The following is a 17,816-nucleotide window of genomic DNA, read 5'->3' as shown; positions in this document are numbered from 1 at the left end:
CTGCAAAATGATAACTTACAAAGGATTAAATTCATCACAATTATGGAAGTATCTGGATATTTGCCGCGGGGCGAGGGCTTCGATAACCTCTCTCTTTTTTGACCATACATGTGTTTGCATCCCTGATTTCAAATATAACATGATACAGTAAACTAATGTTTGTGTTTCAAAAACCAGCTATGAATAAGTTTGATAACAAAAAGCTTGCAAATGAATTTTGGAGGATGGAATTTTCCACAAACAGGGACAATTTGGCATCCGGTTAGTTGGTTGTAAACCAATAGATTTAAAAATCTCACGTTTTAATATACTATTAACTAACATAATATTCACAGCATTCCAAATAGTTTCAAATGTCAACCAATCAACCCCATTATTTGAGTTTTATTAAGTAAAAAAAAAAAAAAAACCCAGAAGACAGAAGAGCTGTCTGTCATGTAAATGTAAAAGTATTGGGTACGTATTACTTTTACTTGTAATGCTTCCCATTCTGAACCCATTCTAGCAATTTTAATTATTGTAATACAGCTCATATTACATGTGGTTTACTCTCCTGAGGTGCATAAACAAAATCTTCTGAAGGTTATGCACCTCCTTTCACTGACACATGTTATTGTTATTGTAAAAGACCTGGGTGTTATACTCGATTGCAACCTGTCTTTTGAAAATCATATTTCATATGTTACAAAAACAGCCTTTTTCCACCTTAGAAACATTGCTAAGCTACGTAATATGCTATCAGTTTCTGATGCAGAAAAGTTAGTTCATGCATTCATGACCTCGAGACTGGATTACTGTAATGCTTTATTAGCTGGTTGTCCTGCATCCTCAATAAACAAGCTACAGTTAGTCCAAAATGCCGCCGCTAGAGTTCTTACGAGATCAAGAAAATATGATCATATAACACAGATTTTATCATCACTGCATAAAGTTCCGTATTAATTACAAGGTATTGCTACTGACTTATAAAGCCCTAAACGGCTTAGCTCCAGTCTATTTAACGGATCTTCTATCGCCCTATAATCCATCGCGCTCTTTAAGATCACTAAATTCAAGGCTTTTGGTCATACCTAGGATATCCAGAACCACCAAAGGAGGGAGAGCATTTTCACATTTGGCTCCAAAACTCTGGAATAGTCTTCCTGATACTGTTCGTTGCTCAGACTCGCTCTCCCAGTTTAAAACTAGATTAAAGTCGCATCTCTTCAGCCAGGCATTCATATAATCCTACAGTTCAAACTACAATCCGGCCTCTAGCTCATAAATGCCAGAGGAGAACTGGCCCCCGACTGAGCCTGGGTTCTCCCAAGGTTTTTTTTTTCTCCATTAGGTCACCTGATGGAGTTTTAGGACACCATTAGGTCACTTGATGGAGTTTTTCGGTTCCTTGCCACTGTTGCCTTTGGCTTGCTCAGTTGGGGATATTTTGGGGATATTTAATTTAATTTTATCAATCAATAAATTCCTCTTGAAACAAACTTTGTTGTATTATTTTAATTTAATACTGTGAAGCTGCTTTGATACAATCTGTATTGTGAAAAGCGCTATACAAATAAACTTGACTTGACTTGACTTGACTTATTATTGATTATTATTATTAAATTTATTTTAAGCCCTATTTGGAACCCTATTAATGGAAAGTATTATGTGCATTCTGCCCTGTTTACACGCTGATCTGCCTCGTAAATGTTCAATGAATACAATGAATTATAGACAGGAAACAAAGCACTACAAGCAAAATAGAAATCTTTTCAAGTAGTTAACAGTCTCTACACATTTAATGTCCATAGTTTATCAACAAAATGTTTCTTAGTGATACTCATGTGAAGAACGGCACCCAAAATCATGAAGCAGTCAAACAGCATTCTGGATCTCACACTGCATACATGACACACTTTCCTCAGAAATACTCATTCATATTTATCAGCCCTTGGTTTTCCCGAATTCCTCCATCACACTTATTCATAAAATGCATTTTAAAGATGTATCCATGTGTATTAGTGTGATTTTGAGAATGAGTAAACTACAGTAAATCATTAGTGTTTGCTATTTTTAAAGGGCTTTTCACACTCATGTTTAACCCCGGGTTAACATATGTGACCTTTTTAACAACTGCTTGTTTATTAATGGAAATGTGGCCATGGACTACTCAAGTGTACTCAAAAGACAGTAAGATTTGTTTTTGAAAGAAGTCTCTTGTACTCAGTATTTATTTGATCAAAAATAAAAACAGTAATATTGTGAAATATTATTCAGATTTAAAATAACTGTTTACTATTGTATTATATTTTAAAATGTAATTTATTCCTGTGATGCAAAGCTGAATTTTCAGCATCATTCCTCCAGTCGTCAGTGTCACATGACCCTTCAGAAATCATACTAATTTTGTGCTCAAGAAACATTTCTTCTTCTTATTATTATTATTATTATTATCACAGTTGAAAACAGTTGTGCTGATTATAATTTTTGTGAAAACTCTGATACTTTTTTTTTATGCATGGATGTTGCTTAATCTAGGGTTAAAAGTGGCCTTAACCTGGGGTTTAAAAAGCTGTTAACCCAGAGTTAAGTGTGAAAAGCCTTCAGATGTTCATGCAGTGGAAAGGATTCACAATTTTTATGCACATCTGCCTTTATGTGAGGAAATGTTACAGATAATGAACAACCGTCACAGTGTTGCAAATACTGCAACATTGAATGGAAATAATATTAATGCTATTCAATACGTGTCGGGACTTCTAAACATCTCTGCGCAAATGTAAATATTCATGTGCTATACTTATTATTGACTTCATCACATGATGGGCCAAAACACAAATGTTATCAATCCAAAATAAGAGTGTGAGCATCCATGCTAGCTCATTTCTTTGGAAGCTTCTGTACTTGTGCATATGGAAAACAATTTTTTTGTTTTTTTTTTTCAAATGATTACATGAAGCATGTATAGTGCACTGCAGTTCAAAAGAAAGAACACTTCATGGTTTTATAATTTAATGATAATCTCTACTGAAAATAATTTTGACTTCTCAATTTAATAAAACCAACAAAACGTGTCACAGTAATGCTCTTACAACAAAAGTCTAAGGGGAAAATATTCCAGAGGGTTTTAAGGCCTCTGCAATTTCACATTTTTAAAAATAAGTTATACTAGATTCAACTCGATTTTTTTAAGTCAGTTTAATATAATTTAAGTTGAATGACTTGTAGAGCCAATGTGATTATACACAAAAATTGAAGGCAGAAACTGAACTTAAGTTTTTAAGTTGAAATAAGGTGGAAATGTTTTACAGTGTAAAAGTCCTTTTCTGGTGTATTTGCATTGACTAAAGTTTTAAACATGAACTCAACAGATACATCTATTTATTTGTCATTAAAAAAAAAAAAAAAAAAAATTCTTTTTGGCACTCAGTCCTCCATAAACTTTAAAAATGTTTTTTTTTTTTTGTAAATAAAACAAATATTAAGATTTATCATTGTTAACAAAAACAAAAACTATACAAATATTTCTGTTAATTAAAATAAAGCTGAAATAAAATAAAATAAAATATTAGTCACTAAAATGATTAACTGGAAATAAATTAAAACTAAAACTAAGTAAAACCGAAATAAAAATAAATTAAACCTAAATAAAAAATGAATATAATGACTCATTAAATGCTCAAATTAAAAATTAAACTAAAATTAACATGAAAAAAAAATAAAGTAAAAGCTACAGTAATTAAAAATATTAAGAAAAGTATAATAAAACTAAAATAACAGATTATTGGAGTACATTTTACAAGAACAAACTATTTCAGTTTTCTACTTCAAAATTGCAGTTCATTTTCAATGTGTTTGTACTTATTTGTAAAAATGGTTTGAAAGTAAATCCAACACCAAATGTATAACTTTGCATAGGGTTAGTAGGAAGGCAATGTCATCACAGTAGTGTCATGTCGGCACAATGTTGAATTCTTGAACTGTAGTTTTGAATTTATTTGATCCTGCTGCAATGTTTTGCCCCATAGACTTCCACTGCATAACTGTACACACACTATTTTTTACAAACAGAGGAATGAATCAAAATTATTTTCTGATGTAGAGCTTTGAACACGGAACATTCCTTTATCACCGTTTCTTCCTGAAGGCCAACAACATGTAAAACTCTGACCCTTTACAAAAATATCACATGCCACACATATATACAATAATCATTTCATTCATTCAGCTACACAATCAGCATTATGAAACATGCAGATGTTTCAGCTAAAATATTTCTATGTGCCGTATACTCTGTATAAGACAATAAGGTGTTACAGTTATGGTACGACTGTTAGGTTAATTAATCATGTGACATAAGGGTTTGTTTGAAGATGAGACGTATAGCGCTGACCTTTAACCCTCATGTTCTGTTGAGATTGGAAACTAATAAGAATTTAAAAATGAACTCATTATTTCCTTACCGATTCTTTTACTCCGTTCCTCTGGCCTGATCAAAACTCAGTAGGCAGATATTATTCAAGCTTTAACACTCAGATTTACTATTATCCAGTACAGTAATGTTGTTTTTGTCTGGGGTCAATATGATATAACACATCATATATATATATATATATTTTTTTTTTTTTTCAGCGAAAGATGAAACTCTAATCTAATCTTTTAGAAAAGTAAAACTACACTTCTCCTCAACAAACTGCATGATTTGAGGTATCATTCATGTCCAGTCACACAATTGGTGTTTGTCAAAGGTTTTAAAAAAAACTAAAAACAAAAACAATGTCATGCATGTGAAAATTATTTGCATTTATTCATGCTTAATATACCTTGGGTCTCTGGGACTCTAAACATAAGGTACATAAGTAATGTATAATTTTCATGGTGGATTTCTGAAGTATGTTCATTATAAAATTAACTTTTATAATTAATTCTCATTACGAAACTCATGAAATTAACTTTAACCCTATAAAGTCAACTATATCATATTTGATACCTACATTTCTAAGGCCTCTAAATTATCAACATGATCAAAACTTTGTTGAAAAACCTGTTCCTACATGAACCAAAATCTACATGCCATTTGATGTATACTTTATACTTTATATATCATTCCCTTCAGGTTGTGGTACATGTGTCTTTTTGCTGTGAAATCTCTACTGATTTTTATAAAGAAAACATGACTTTTATATTGTTAGTAATATTTCAAGGTTTTTCAAATACATCATTTAAAAAAAAAATCATGTTCAAATGTGAATATCAGATATGGCTATTTGATTCATCAGGCTTTTGTTGAACGTTTTATTTATCTCTCATTCTTTATTGTATTGTATTGTATTATTTTGCTTCCTCAATAAAAACTACAGAACTTTGATCATAAAACTAAGCATTTAAATATAATCGTATATTATTGGGAGATATAATCTCATTGACTTACATTACTTTTTCAATAAAATTGAGGTGTTTCTCTTTCTCGATTTTTCTATATCATACTATATGAGTCATAAAAGCCTGATGTATCAAACATGATACTCAACAAAAATACAAATTCAAACTTTTTTCTTTATAAATAATTTTGTCTAAAGGTTCATTTCAAAAAGTGTTTCATTTCAAAAGATTCTATTTTTTTACTTTTATATGTCAGCCATTACAGTGTTAATTTAAATGACACTTTAAATGATCAACTTTCAGACCACAAACAAAATATGAGGGTTAAAATTGCACCGTCATGTGCAGTAATTATATGCCACGATGCAACATGGTTCTGTGATGGATTTTCATATGAATTCACATAAATTGTCACAATATCAACGTGTGTGATGATGAACACTAACAAAAGTTCCCTAATCAATATGATCAGGCAAAAAAAGATCAGTTCCATCAGAAACACATTTGCATACTTTTGCCGACACCGCCTCTTCCTGTTATTAAAATGCTTTACGAAGAGGCGGAATGCGTGAGTGGCTTCCTGCGCGGTGTCCCGGGCCCTAGGCAACCGAATCCTCATTTCCTGGATCCCTAGTGCTGGCCATTCTGACCAATACCTTCTTCCTGAGGTGACTCTGAGCTGTGTCTCCCACGAGCCCCGACCGGGCCTCAGGAGCGAAGGAGTGCGTCGACTGGTCACTATCCGAAAGCAGTTCCGACAGGCTACTCAGGGAACTTACATCTGATTGGTCAAAAGAGAATTGTGGGAGGGGCAAATGACTAGGCAAAAGAGGTTGGTCCTGCACGTCAGGAAGATCTGAAGAGTCCCGTGGTAGAGCGGAGTCAAAGGATGGGGTCCGCCTCCTCAGAACTGTGCTGTGCTCCTGGCTGACCGCGTCGGTGGGGGGGTCGATGGAGATGCACGGAGGGCTCATTTTCTCCTTCTTGGGTGTTGGAGAAGGACCAGGTGATGGGGAAATTGTCTGCTGCTGAAGAAGCAGCTCCTCTCCGTGCGTCGAGTGACGGCGAGGGATGTGGAGCTGAGATAGGAAGCCGTTATTTTCCATACTGTTGTGCTTCCGTAGACTATGAGCACTGGTGTCCGGTTGACGGGCCGTCCCACTGTGCAATGAGTCCTGAGACTGGGTGTCAGAACAGAAATGTGGGTTGTGGCTGCGTGCCCCACACCGAGAGGCTCTTCTTTGGGTGACGTTGGTGTTGAGTCGGACCGACTGGACTGAATCCTGTAGCTTGGTTTGTGCATGTGTGTGCATTACCTCGAGAGATTTGATGGAGTGCGTATGGCGCGCGGTCTTTCGGCACGGGATGCTGCGCTGGCTGTACACGTGTCTGTTTGTCTGAACGCTCGCTGTCCGGCTGCGGGGGAGAAGGGGGGGCGAGGCCTGGGGGGAACAGGGGGCAGATCCACCGGTTAGGGGCATGATGGGTACTTTGAGAAGGAGATTATCACTGGAGCAGGGCTTGCTCGGGATATGTAAGGTGTCTCTGGAGTCAACGTTTGTGGAATCGAAGGAGTCGCTCTTTATTGCTTGCTGTAGGCAAGAACAAAAATATTCATCACACAACCATCTTGAATGCTTTTCTGTATTCATTTTCTTATATATTGGAAAATATGTTTAATGTATTTATTTAAAATATAATTTATTATTTCATTTAATACAAAATTATATTATATATATATATATATATATATAATATATATATATATATATATATATATAAATATAATTGAATTTAGATTCAATTATATATTTTAAATGTACTACATATTGAATTACATATTCATATATGTTCACTGATTCACATTAAAAAGCTATCAGAATTTCATCTTACTTTTTAGCCACATAAATAGCAGCATCTGCACCAAATTTCATTTTCTCAGCTTGGGCCTCTGAATAAAACTGAGGTATTTACACATATATATATATATATATATATATATATATATATATATATATATATATAATTTTTAAGTGAACTATTCCTTTAACATTAATTTCAGAATGTTTTAGTCTTTGGTTTGTCTCTTGCTTTAGCGATGACAGCAGCAGCACAGTTTGTGTAAAATCATGATTTGAGAATCGTCCAATGGAAGTAAGAACGTCTGACGTTTTATACAAATGTTCACATGATTGACATCTCAAATTTAGCATTTTGTTTGTGACAAAAAAAAGAGTGTATTTTATCTACTAGTCTAATTGATTTAATCTATTGTCAGCCCTAACATACACAAACAGACATCAGGATGAGAGTTACTGTGGTACCTGTCTCTTCAGAGCTCTGAAGGCATTGCTAGATCTCGCTCTTCGGTTTAGAGGGTGGAGGGCAGGAATGGAGGCCAGGCTCGTCTGAGATGCAGTTCCTTGAACCTGCATTACGGCACTATCTTCACCGGACTGGGTCCCGAGTGAGAGAGAGGAGCCTGAAAACACACCAACAGCTTTAGTCATATTCTCTCTCTATACGTGTGTCATGAACAGCCAGGACTGGCTTAGTTTTGTCACCTGGTAGTGTAGAGTCCTGTTTGGAGAATCTCTCATGAACGGATCCATATACAGGCTTAGCAGGATACAGCATGTAACTGTCATTAGGTAAGGACAGCATCCGTGACATAGACGGCCTCCCAACTGTCAGGAAGTTGCCGTAATTGGGGTCTTTGCCCTGCAAACACAACAAATCATTAAGATAAGAGCGCTTTAACTGTAACGATTTGACATTTCTTAAAAACAGGCTTAAAGACACTGCATATTCTTAAAAAAATATGACAAATATTTATAAAATACAATATATAATTGTAATATTTATAAAAAAAATAATAACATAATATTTATATTATTTTAATAAATCAAATCAAAATAGATTGGAGCACTTCAAAATTGCATGTTGACTTTAAAATGCTGCTGTACAGTAGATACATTTTTATTTATGCCAGTAAACATCATCAGGGAAGAGATGCCACTGCAAGATGAAGGGGAAGTTACTTTTATTAAAGATTACAAAGGCACATGCATTTTAAAAAATAAAGATGTGCACAGAAAAACCCTTTATAATAAATACAGCAATATTTCATCAAAAATAAGAATGGACAACTTTGATATTATGGTGACTTTAATAGTTTTTGTTTTTGAGGGGATTTCATGGTAGCCTACTACACAATATTCACCTCTAAATTATGCAAGATCTACTTCTATAGAATTTATTTTCAGTGTCTAAAAATCCAATGCATGGAAGGCAGATTAGTGCCATTTGGTGGGAGAAATAAAGAAAATAAGATGTAATAGAATGGAATAACCATGTATAGCCCTAAGTATATGATATACATATATACATTTCTTTGCATATAGGGCTATATGTATTCCCTAGTTACTTATAAGAGTATTTTCAGGCATAATTACTTTTATTTAGGTTTTCCGTTTGGATAGATTTAGACATTATCAAAGGCTACTGTACTTTATCGTGGTTGATTTGTAGACTGTACCCCAAAAAAACTGCTCTGTATTTTCGTATTTCGCATCACAAGTATGACTTTTTTTTTTTTTTTTACACCATTTAGCCTTTTAAGTACAGTATAAAAATACAAATATTACATCTTTTTATTTTTATATCATACTAAAATATTATTTATCTAAAACATATCTAAAATACCTTTAGCATTACTCTAATCTAACAGAACTCACCTGTTCATGTGAGAGAGTCTCCATTTTAACAGCTGTACCCTCCAGCCCAATGACTCCGCCCATAGAGGCGGAGCTTTGTCTACGACTGCCCTTTAGCTCCTCCCTCAACTCCGCATCCATCTCCGCCTCCTCACGGGCATCTTTGTTACTCTCCTCTAAATGTTTCATGAGCACAGCGACCACAACATTCACCAGCACAAACTGTGCCACCAGCACAAATGTCACAAAGTACAGAGGTGACAAAAGCGGAAGGTAACTCAGACATTTGTCATTTTTACATTCCCGCAGGGTATCCTAGACACACACAGAAACAGAAATTGTGAGTTCTGCCAAGCTCAAAAAGTCCTGGTAATGTAATGTATGTGGGCAACAAATAATCTGACAACCAATTAAGAGCTAACATTAAACATGGGCATTCTCTAATCAGGTATTTATAACATGCAGCGTGAATATTTTTCATGGTTTGCAAAATACCTTCATGATTCCGTTCCAGTTGTCTCCCGTGGAAATGCGGAACAGAGTGAGGAATGCCATGCCGAAGTTCTGAAATGTAGCATGTCGGCTCAAACCCTCACATGGGCTCTCCTCAGTGCATTCTGATTTAAAAATAAGTCATTTTAATACTTCACCTCAAAAATGCATTTATTTGTTTTATGCAACAACATACACTACCATTCAAAGCATGGGCTCTGTAGGATTTTTGTCTACTTTTATTCATGCAAGGACTATTTAAATTGATTAAAAGTGACAGTACATATATTTATAATGTTACTAAAGATTTCAAACACATGCTGTTCTATTGAACTTTCAATTCATCAGAAACCTGAAAAACATAAATAATCTCGAGCAGCAAATCAGCATATTAGAATGATTTCTGAAGGATCATGTGACACTGAAGACTGGAGTAATGATGCCGAAAATTCAGCTTTGCCATCAGAGGAATAAATTAGATTTTAAAATCTATTAAAATAGAAAATAGTTATTTACAATACCACTATTTTTACTGAATTTTTTAATCAAATAAATGCAGCCTTGGTGAGAATTCTTTCAAAAACAGTTAAAAAGTTTTATCAACCCCAAATTTTGAACGGCAGTGTATGATAACAGGAAATGAAAGGTATACCGACCAAGTTTGCCAAAGAGTTCAACTCCCAGTGCCGCATAGATGAAGAACAGCAGCATAAAAAGCAGACCCAGATTACCAACCTAGAGAACCAGAACATCACCAGAATAAAGCCACGTATATACCATCTGGGGCCACATACAGTACGGTATCTATGAAGTACTGTAGTTCCACAATACAAATAACAAAAGATATAGCACAAACATATGAACGCACTGACCTGCGGTAAAGCTTGAACTACTGTATCCAGAAGAGATCTCATTCCTGTGGCCATCTTCAACAGCTTCAACACTGAAAGGGAATTTTACTGTATATTAAAATTCATTCCTATTTTAATCATTGAAATCTCTTTTTAACATTACTTGCCATTAACCCTCACTGTCCTTAAACATCTGTTAGCACAATATAAAAAGAATACACTACCATTCAAAATTACTATTTAGGGTCTCTAAGATGTTTTAATGCTTATGAAAGAAGTCTCTTATGCTCACCAAGGCTGTATTAATTTGATCAAAAATACAGTAAAACAGTAATATTTATTTTCAGCATCATTACCCCAGTCGTCAGTTTCACATGATCCTACAGAAATCATTCTAATATGCCGATTTGCTGCTCAAAAAACATTTCTTATTATCAATGTTGAAAACAGTTGGGCTGCTTAATATTTTTGTGAGAAACCAAAAAAATTACATTATAAATGTCTTTAATGTCACTTTTATAAGTTAAATGTGTCCTTGCTGAATAAAATTATTAATTTAATTCCAAAAAGATCTTATGGACCCGACATTTTTGTATGGTAGTGTAAATAAAACATTTCCCATTTTTATTAGAGGAGCAAGAAAATCTGTTAACAACTTCTCGCTCTTGACACATCTAAGGCATTGCTTTATTTCTCATCCGTCATGGCTGGCATGTGCGTGTCTTTGTGTATTTGTTACCTCTGGCAATGCGCAGAACTCTCATGATGCGTATGATAGTTGGGTTGATGGGTAGAGAGGCATTCAGGTCAATTTCCTCAAGTGTGATGCCCATGATGGAGAGAAGAACAATTGCCAAGTCTAACTGATTCCACCTGACAGAAGAAAGACAGAAACACAAAATTAGATGAAGGCAAGGTCTTGTGAAACCATTTAATATTCTTGGAAAGCACTACACTTGACCATTAGAGATTGCCTGAGGAAAGGTCTTTCTTTAACACTGAATTTTCAAGCTTAAAGGGCCACAGAACATGAATGACAATGGAAGACAATATTAGCATCCAGTATTTTTGATTTATAAAATGGAATTAACTTAGGGACTTTCTGGCCTCTTACTCAAAGTCAAAGTCACAGTATGTTTCACAGTGGTGTCTCATAAGTATTCATGAGAAGACCTTGTCTCATTATTATTCATGACACCATGTGACATTTCTCTATGATAGGCACTTAAAACAGTGAGTTGATACTATAGTGGAACATGGATCGCAGGCTTTCAATCAATGACTGACACACTTGAAATATTTGTGTGCAACTATAATATAATTTCATTGAAACAAGACGCAGTTTCATTACAGACACTATCCGTCTTTACTTTAAAATCAGACTACTTATAACTGTGAATCCGTGTCACAGAATAACAATCTCCAAAGTTAGGGTGCATTAGCAAGGATGCATTAAATTGATCAAAAGTGACATTTAGAAATATTTCTTAAGCAGCAAATCAGCATATTTCTTAAGGATCATGTGACACTGAAGAATGATGCTGAAAATCAGCTTTGTCATCACAGGAATAAATTATATTTTAATATATATATATATATATATATATATATATATATATATAAAAGGTACTTTAAATTGTAATAATATTGCACAATAGTACTGCATTTACTGTATTTTTGATAGGAACAAAACCCATACTTTTGAACAGTAGTGCATATTACTGCATTCAGTTATAGCAGTTCTGAACTGCAAGTTGTTTTCTCCTCACTTCTGTTATGAGAACAGACCCATGCTGAAATGTCAATTTAAGAAAACTACTAACCAGTGAAAGATACTGCATCTCTGCATTATGTCCTCAAGGGGGAGCCTTACCTCTCTTTGAAAAATCTCCTAAAGCCAAAGGCAACCAGTTTCAGCACAGCCTCGATCACAAAGACCAGTGTGAAGACATAGTTACAGTATTTCAGACCTTCATCAAGATACTGAGAAGCACAGACATAAACAGTGACAGTCAGACACCTGGAATATTAAACTCTGAATTAAACATGAAATCAAAATTGACAATTTTATTGATATGATCCTGGTCTTATAGTGAATAATCCATCAGTGCATGTTATCCTGTTATAAATATTTCATCAAAATGTAATAACTTGCTCTGCCTCTGAAACAACATTTTTCTTTTCGGTTGACATCACCAAAGCCCTTTTATTTTTCAACCCTTCCCCTGGCCTGATGTCATTAGGTGTGTTCAACTTCATTCAGCGCTGCACAGACAGATTGGTTAGAAATAGAATATAAATTTATTCCGGTTAGAAATGTTGTCTGACTTGAGAGAGCGCCGATGTCACGTCACTGTGATGTATGGCATCAAAGCACAGTCTGATGATGACACGCTGCTCCACGATTGGCCGGATTCTATGATGACATTGTGTTTATTCTGACACCTTCTGTTCTGCTATTGGTCAAAAACTCTTTTTATGTAACCATAATGTTATATTTTGTCATTTATCAAAATAACACTAATAAAAATATATAAACCCACATTATTGGTATTTAAATAGTATAGGCTTATTTTGAACTTTATTCTTGTACAGATGGCGCCGTATTAGGCAGCGGGGCTTGACATTAACACCCACCCGCCAAATGCAGGTGATTTCAGCAGTGGTGTGTAACGCAGTCACTCCTACTAGCCACTTTGGCGGATTTAATTTTATATATAATATATAACATTTTCAATTGTAGTCTTTTAAAAAGGAATCTGAAATAATAAACTAAGTGCAATGTGGTGCAAAAATCAAAAATAATGATTTTTCGATACATATCAATACTGGAATATCTGAAACGTTTCCAATACTCACTTTCCGCAGAATAGATACACAATACCAGCAGCACTTTATCGCTCTCTTACTCATTCCTGCAGCTTTTGTGTTCACACTCAAAGTGCGCATTAATCGCCTCTCAGTACTATTTTTTTTTTTTTTTTTTTGCTGCTTATTGCGCTTAAACTGTTAAATAATAATGTCACAAAATAATGTTAAAATGGCGGTCTTGGTTAGAATTCACTTAAACACAGTCAGTTATGTTTTAAGTGAACAAACAGTTGAGAAAGAAAACGCATGTGTAACAGTATAATGGATCCATGCATCAGGCCCTAAAGTGACAGCAGCCTAATATACCTGCTGCCAAATTATGATATAATATTAAAAATATCTAATTGGCAGTTTTTCCCCATGGTATTGATGTCAAAATTGTGGCCAGTTAAAATGCTGAGTGGCTAGTAAATTTGGAAAATCACAAGTCACAGTGGCTGGTGAGCAAAAAAGTTCAAGTCAAGCCCTGTTAAGCAGTATATGAAAAGTGTTTCTGTTTGAACCATCTGTGTATTTGACAAATATTGCATCTAATCCACATCATCTGTGATAAAGTATGCAAACGCCGCGCGCATCACTATGGCATGCAGAAAGTGTGAGACTTGACGCCTCTGTTTTCAACTCCTCCGCAAGCGCCACCTCTCGCCGATCGGTCTGTGCAGTCGAACACACCTAAACTGTTAAGTAACTCCCACTTTTCATAATCCAATCAATTCCAGATGCATAAAATCATGTCTCACCCTATATTTGTTTCTCATTAGAATACTGTTTCACTCTGAAGTACGTCTGATTACAGAAGTAAAGTGGATGTGAACCAGTGTTGTTATTGTTAACTAAAACCAAAATTAAAAATACTAAAAGTTATTTATGTTCATTGAAGTGAACATTAACAGAAATATAAATAAACTTGTTTCATTTCAGTTAGTTGAGAGGGAACAAATTCTAATTTTCATTTAAAGCTGAAATTAATTAATACGTCCATTTAAATAAATCGACATGTTTAAAAAAACTAATAAAATGACTAAAACATACATCAAAATGAATAATAAATAAAATAAAAATACTAAATACTAAAACTAATTAAAAATATCAACAAATACTAAGGTAGTATAGTAATGATAAAAGACTGAATAACTAAAATAACTAAAATATTAAAAAAGACTAAAATAACACTGAGGTGGCCGTATGTTGACTTAAACATCAAATGCTTAAAATACTGTGTGCATTTTTGCAAACAAGCTTTTGTTAACCTATTGCTCATGTCATTGCCCCGCAGAAGCAGTGTGTGTGTAATACACCAAACCTTGGGTTGTCTGTAGTGCTCCATTGACATTGTAAGGACATTAATGGCGATGATGATGGTGATGAAGAGGTCCAGATAATGACTAGTGCAGAGCGTGTGAATATAGAGGCGTGTTGGAGAGTAGTCTGCATAGTAAGGTCTCTGCATGGCCTCTACAAGACAAAACACACACACACGGAGAACAATAGATCACCTTCATTAAGGTGTATTCAGGTCATTCAGGTACTTACACACATACACACACGCTCATCTTGAATCATGGGATGCTGTGAACATCCACAGTGAACATTTTATGTTTAAAATTGTCCATTTTGTAATACACATGATATGCAACGTTTCATTGAAATAACACAAAGGCAGGATGTGTGTTGTTAGTGTACTCACTGTATAGGCTACTTTGTTATCCCTGTCAAACACAAGCACACTGACCTAGTTTTGTCTGGCCAGTAAATTGCTAACGTGGCAGTGTGTGTGTGTGTGTGTGTGTGTGTAATCACAGTTTGCAAACAGTCGAGTCATCTGAGGGATGTTATAAATGTCCAGCCAAGCGTCCCCCCACATCCATCACCGCTCAAGACTGCTCAAGGTGTCTTTGAGAGAAGCTTTGTGTGCATTTAAGAAAGAGGCAGAGCAAGTGAGGTCTTGAGACAGCTAGCTAAGTCACTTTCCAGTTCAGTACTGTGGCGGTCCCATGATACAGTGATGGTCTTTGATATATACCACAGTACTGTGAGTAATGCTTACTCATGTAAAACTCAGGGTTGCCAGGGTGTTGATATGTAGTTGCTTAAGTGTTCTTAATGGCTTTTGTCATGGGCTTTCTGGGTTGTTGTTATGCAGCTGCTTACTGTCCCAAAGTAGGCCAACATTTTGACCCCTAAACGTGGCTTTGGTCCCTATATGTAATATGTAAGAAAGTTCTAGCTATTGTTTAAAATTTTCCCCATTGTTTACATAACCTTGTTACCTGACACTAGTAAAACTACTAAAGCACAGGATTAAAGTGGGATTTGAGGCAAGAGTAAATGTTTTTACTCTCACTTATAATTATGTGTCTCTTGTCTAATTAAATGCTGGTTTTGAAGTCAAGCAAAGTCAAAGGGCTTTTGAAGAACACGTCTGTGGAAATCAATACTAATTGTCTATTTCACAAGCTTAATACACACGACAGCAATCAAACTGTACTGTGCTGACCATGTGTGATGCAATAAAATTACAAGCAATAAAACCAGTCTGTTCCATGCTAGTTTTTATCCTAACCACCAGGGAAAAGCCACAAAATATTTTGTTTCCCCTTTGCTCCAGGGAATATTTAAGTGGCAAAAAAGTACAAAAATGGCCCAAAATCCATTTAGTTGTTTCGTTCTGAATTTCACTTTCAGTGACAGCAGGAAAATGGCTGACGTTTTGTTGCATTGTCCCATTATGACACAGTCGGCGAAAAACACACACTCACTCCTGCGTTTCTTCTCCATGCGCTTCTTTCTCTTTTCCTCTCTCCGTCTGGCCTCCTCTTCCTCTTGGTCTTGTCTACACTTGTGGAAGTTCTCGACCACAACGCCTACAAACATGTTCAGCACGAAGAAGCTGACGATCAGCAGGAAGGAGATGAAGTACAGAAGCATCCAGGGATTATGATTCCTTATGGGCTACAAAGAGAGAAGAAAGAAGAACAGAGAAATCGTTTAGATATAAGGAGATGACATTGATCGAAGAGGTGTAATTGTCACAAGGAAAATATTCATGTGTACACTTTCTTTGTAGCCTGGTTAAAACCAGACCATTCTCAGTAGTAACTGAGTTATGGTCTGGCAAAGCTCCATAGACAAATCATTTCCAAAGGGGCGTCACAAACGGACATCGCTCAAATGCCTCTGGGCGCAGTTGGATAGACCTAAAACCAATCAGAGCGATCGTCATCGTGTAAAGCCATATGCTGCGTCCCAATTCGCCTAAGTTACACTACGCCATAAAAGTATGTACTCTTTTTGTGAAGAAAAGGTATTTACTTTTGAATGTGTAGCAAAAAAGTAGGCAAGCTTTGGGACATAAGTTACTACTTCGTCATCTTTATCGTACGGATCTGTCGCGTGCGTCCTGTCATGTAAACTGCCCTGTCAATCATCGTGTCACAGTTAAAATCCTCTATTAAATCTAATTTAATTTCCTACCGTTTCGGAGAGAAATGTAGTAGCACGTTCATCTGCCAGTGGGTCTTTCATGGAGACTGTCCTCATGTGTTTGCAATTTGAATATAATAATGCATTTAAAAGTTGAACGGACGTCGCTCAAATGCCTTTTGGGCGCAATTGGATAGACCTAAAACCAATCAGAGCGATCGTCATTGTGTAAAGCCGGCCTCAACGTTTCTGATTGGTGTCGCGATTTCGACGGATTAGAAATGGGCTTGAATGAGCTCTTTGCCAGACTACTTCTCGAGCAAATCTGAATTTGCCGGAAGTTGTCTGGGTTTTCCCAGGCTACATTCTTTGTTCAATTAAGCCTGGAATATTTCTGTGTGCATCAGCACATTTACAGTATATAAACTTTATACGCTATATTAGACTTGCACATATTTTTCATTCTATTCTTTCTGGCGTTAGCTCTTGCCTTTTATTTTGCTGCATTTAAGTAATTAAACTTACTAATTCAGGTCCATGACAACAGTTTTCAGGAATTGAAAAATGCAGGTAATAAGACTTAAAGTCCCCCTGTGGTGAAAATCAAGTTTTTAATGTTGTTTATATGTGTATGTGGTGTTTTTAATGTGCTTTAAGACAAACCATGAGCAAATTCATAAGTCAACACCATTGCAGAGTTTTTTTTCCTTAAAACTGCAGTGAACCAAAGACAGTCTCAAAAACGCGGTTTAAAATCAATTGCTGATGTTTTTAACGTAACACACTACCTTGTAACCAATCAGGTCAATGTGTGATCGAGTGGATCTCTGAGCTGGTGTGAGTGAGCGGAGGCGGGGCTAATTTGCATATTCATAGAACAGCGTATACTAAATGAGGACAGGGGGTAGATTTACATTCAAGCTATTTTAAGGCATGGAGAATTTTTTCAAAGGAAAAAATTTTTAAATATGTAATTTTGGTGATCAAAGATGAGTTTTAAAAGGATACAATTATTGACTACAGGGGATTTTAATGTTTTCACTCATCTGTACATTAATTAATGTTAATTTCGATGCTTCTAAAAAAGAATCTGTCTGCTCCT

General features: G+C 35.4%; 1 protein-coding gene across 4 annotated transcripts in view; it reads right to left on the bottom strand.

The window, feature by feature from the left end:
- Positions 1-4,586: 4,586 nt before the first annotated feature.
- Positions 4,587-17,816, bottom strand: part of cacna1hb (calcium channel, voltage-dependent, T type, alpha 1H subunit b) — a 106,821-nt gene continuing 93,591 nt past the window's right edge. For all 4 annotated transcript variants that reach the window (XM_082163746.1, XM_082163748.1, XM_082163747.1 and 1 more), the window contains 11 exons: positions 16,051-16,243; positions 14,595-14,746; positions 12,294-12,403; positions 11,160-11,293; positions 10,442-10,512; positions 10,226-10,304; positions 9,573-9,694; positions 9,099-9,392; positions 7,926-8,082; positions 7,686-7,843; positions 4,587-6,953 (listed from right to left, as the gene is read on the bottom strand). In XM_082163746.1, the coding sequence (XP_082019872.1) occupies positions 5,961-6,953; positions 7,686-7,843; positions 7,926-8,082; positions 9,099-9,392; positions 9,573-9,694; positions 10,226-10,304; positions 10,442-10,512; positions 11,160-11,293; positions 12,294-12,403; positions 14,595-14,746; positions 16,051-16,243 (2,463 nt within the window). In that variant the 3' untranslated portion in view covers positions 4,587-5,960. The remainder of the gene's footprint in view (positions 6,954-7,685; positions 7,844-7,925; positions 8,083-9,098; positions 9,393-9,572; positions 9,695-10,225; positions 10,305-10,441; positions 10,513-11,159; positions 11,294-12,293; positions 12,404-14,594; positions 14,747-16,050; positions 16,244-17,816) is intronic.

This window comes from Leuciscus leuciscus (genome assembly GCF_965113295.1).
Source record: "Leuciscus leuciscus genome assembly, chromosome: 3".
NCBI lineage: Eukaryota > Metazoa > Chordata > Actinopteri > Cypriniformes > Leuciscidae > Leuciscus > Leuciscus leuciscus.
The sequence above is the reverse complement of the archived record's forward strand: the minus strand, read 5'-3'. Positions and strand labels throughout refer to the sequence as shown.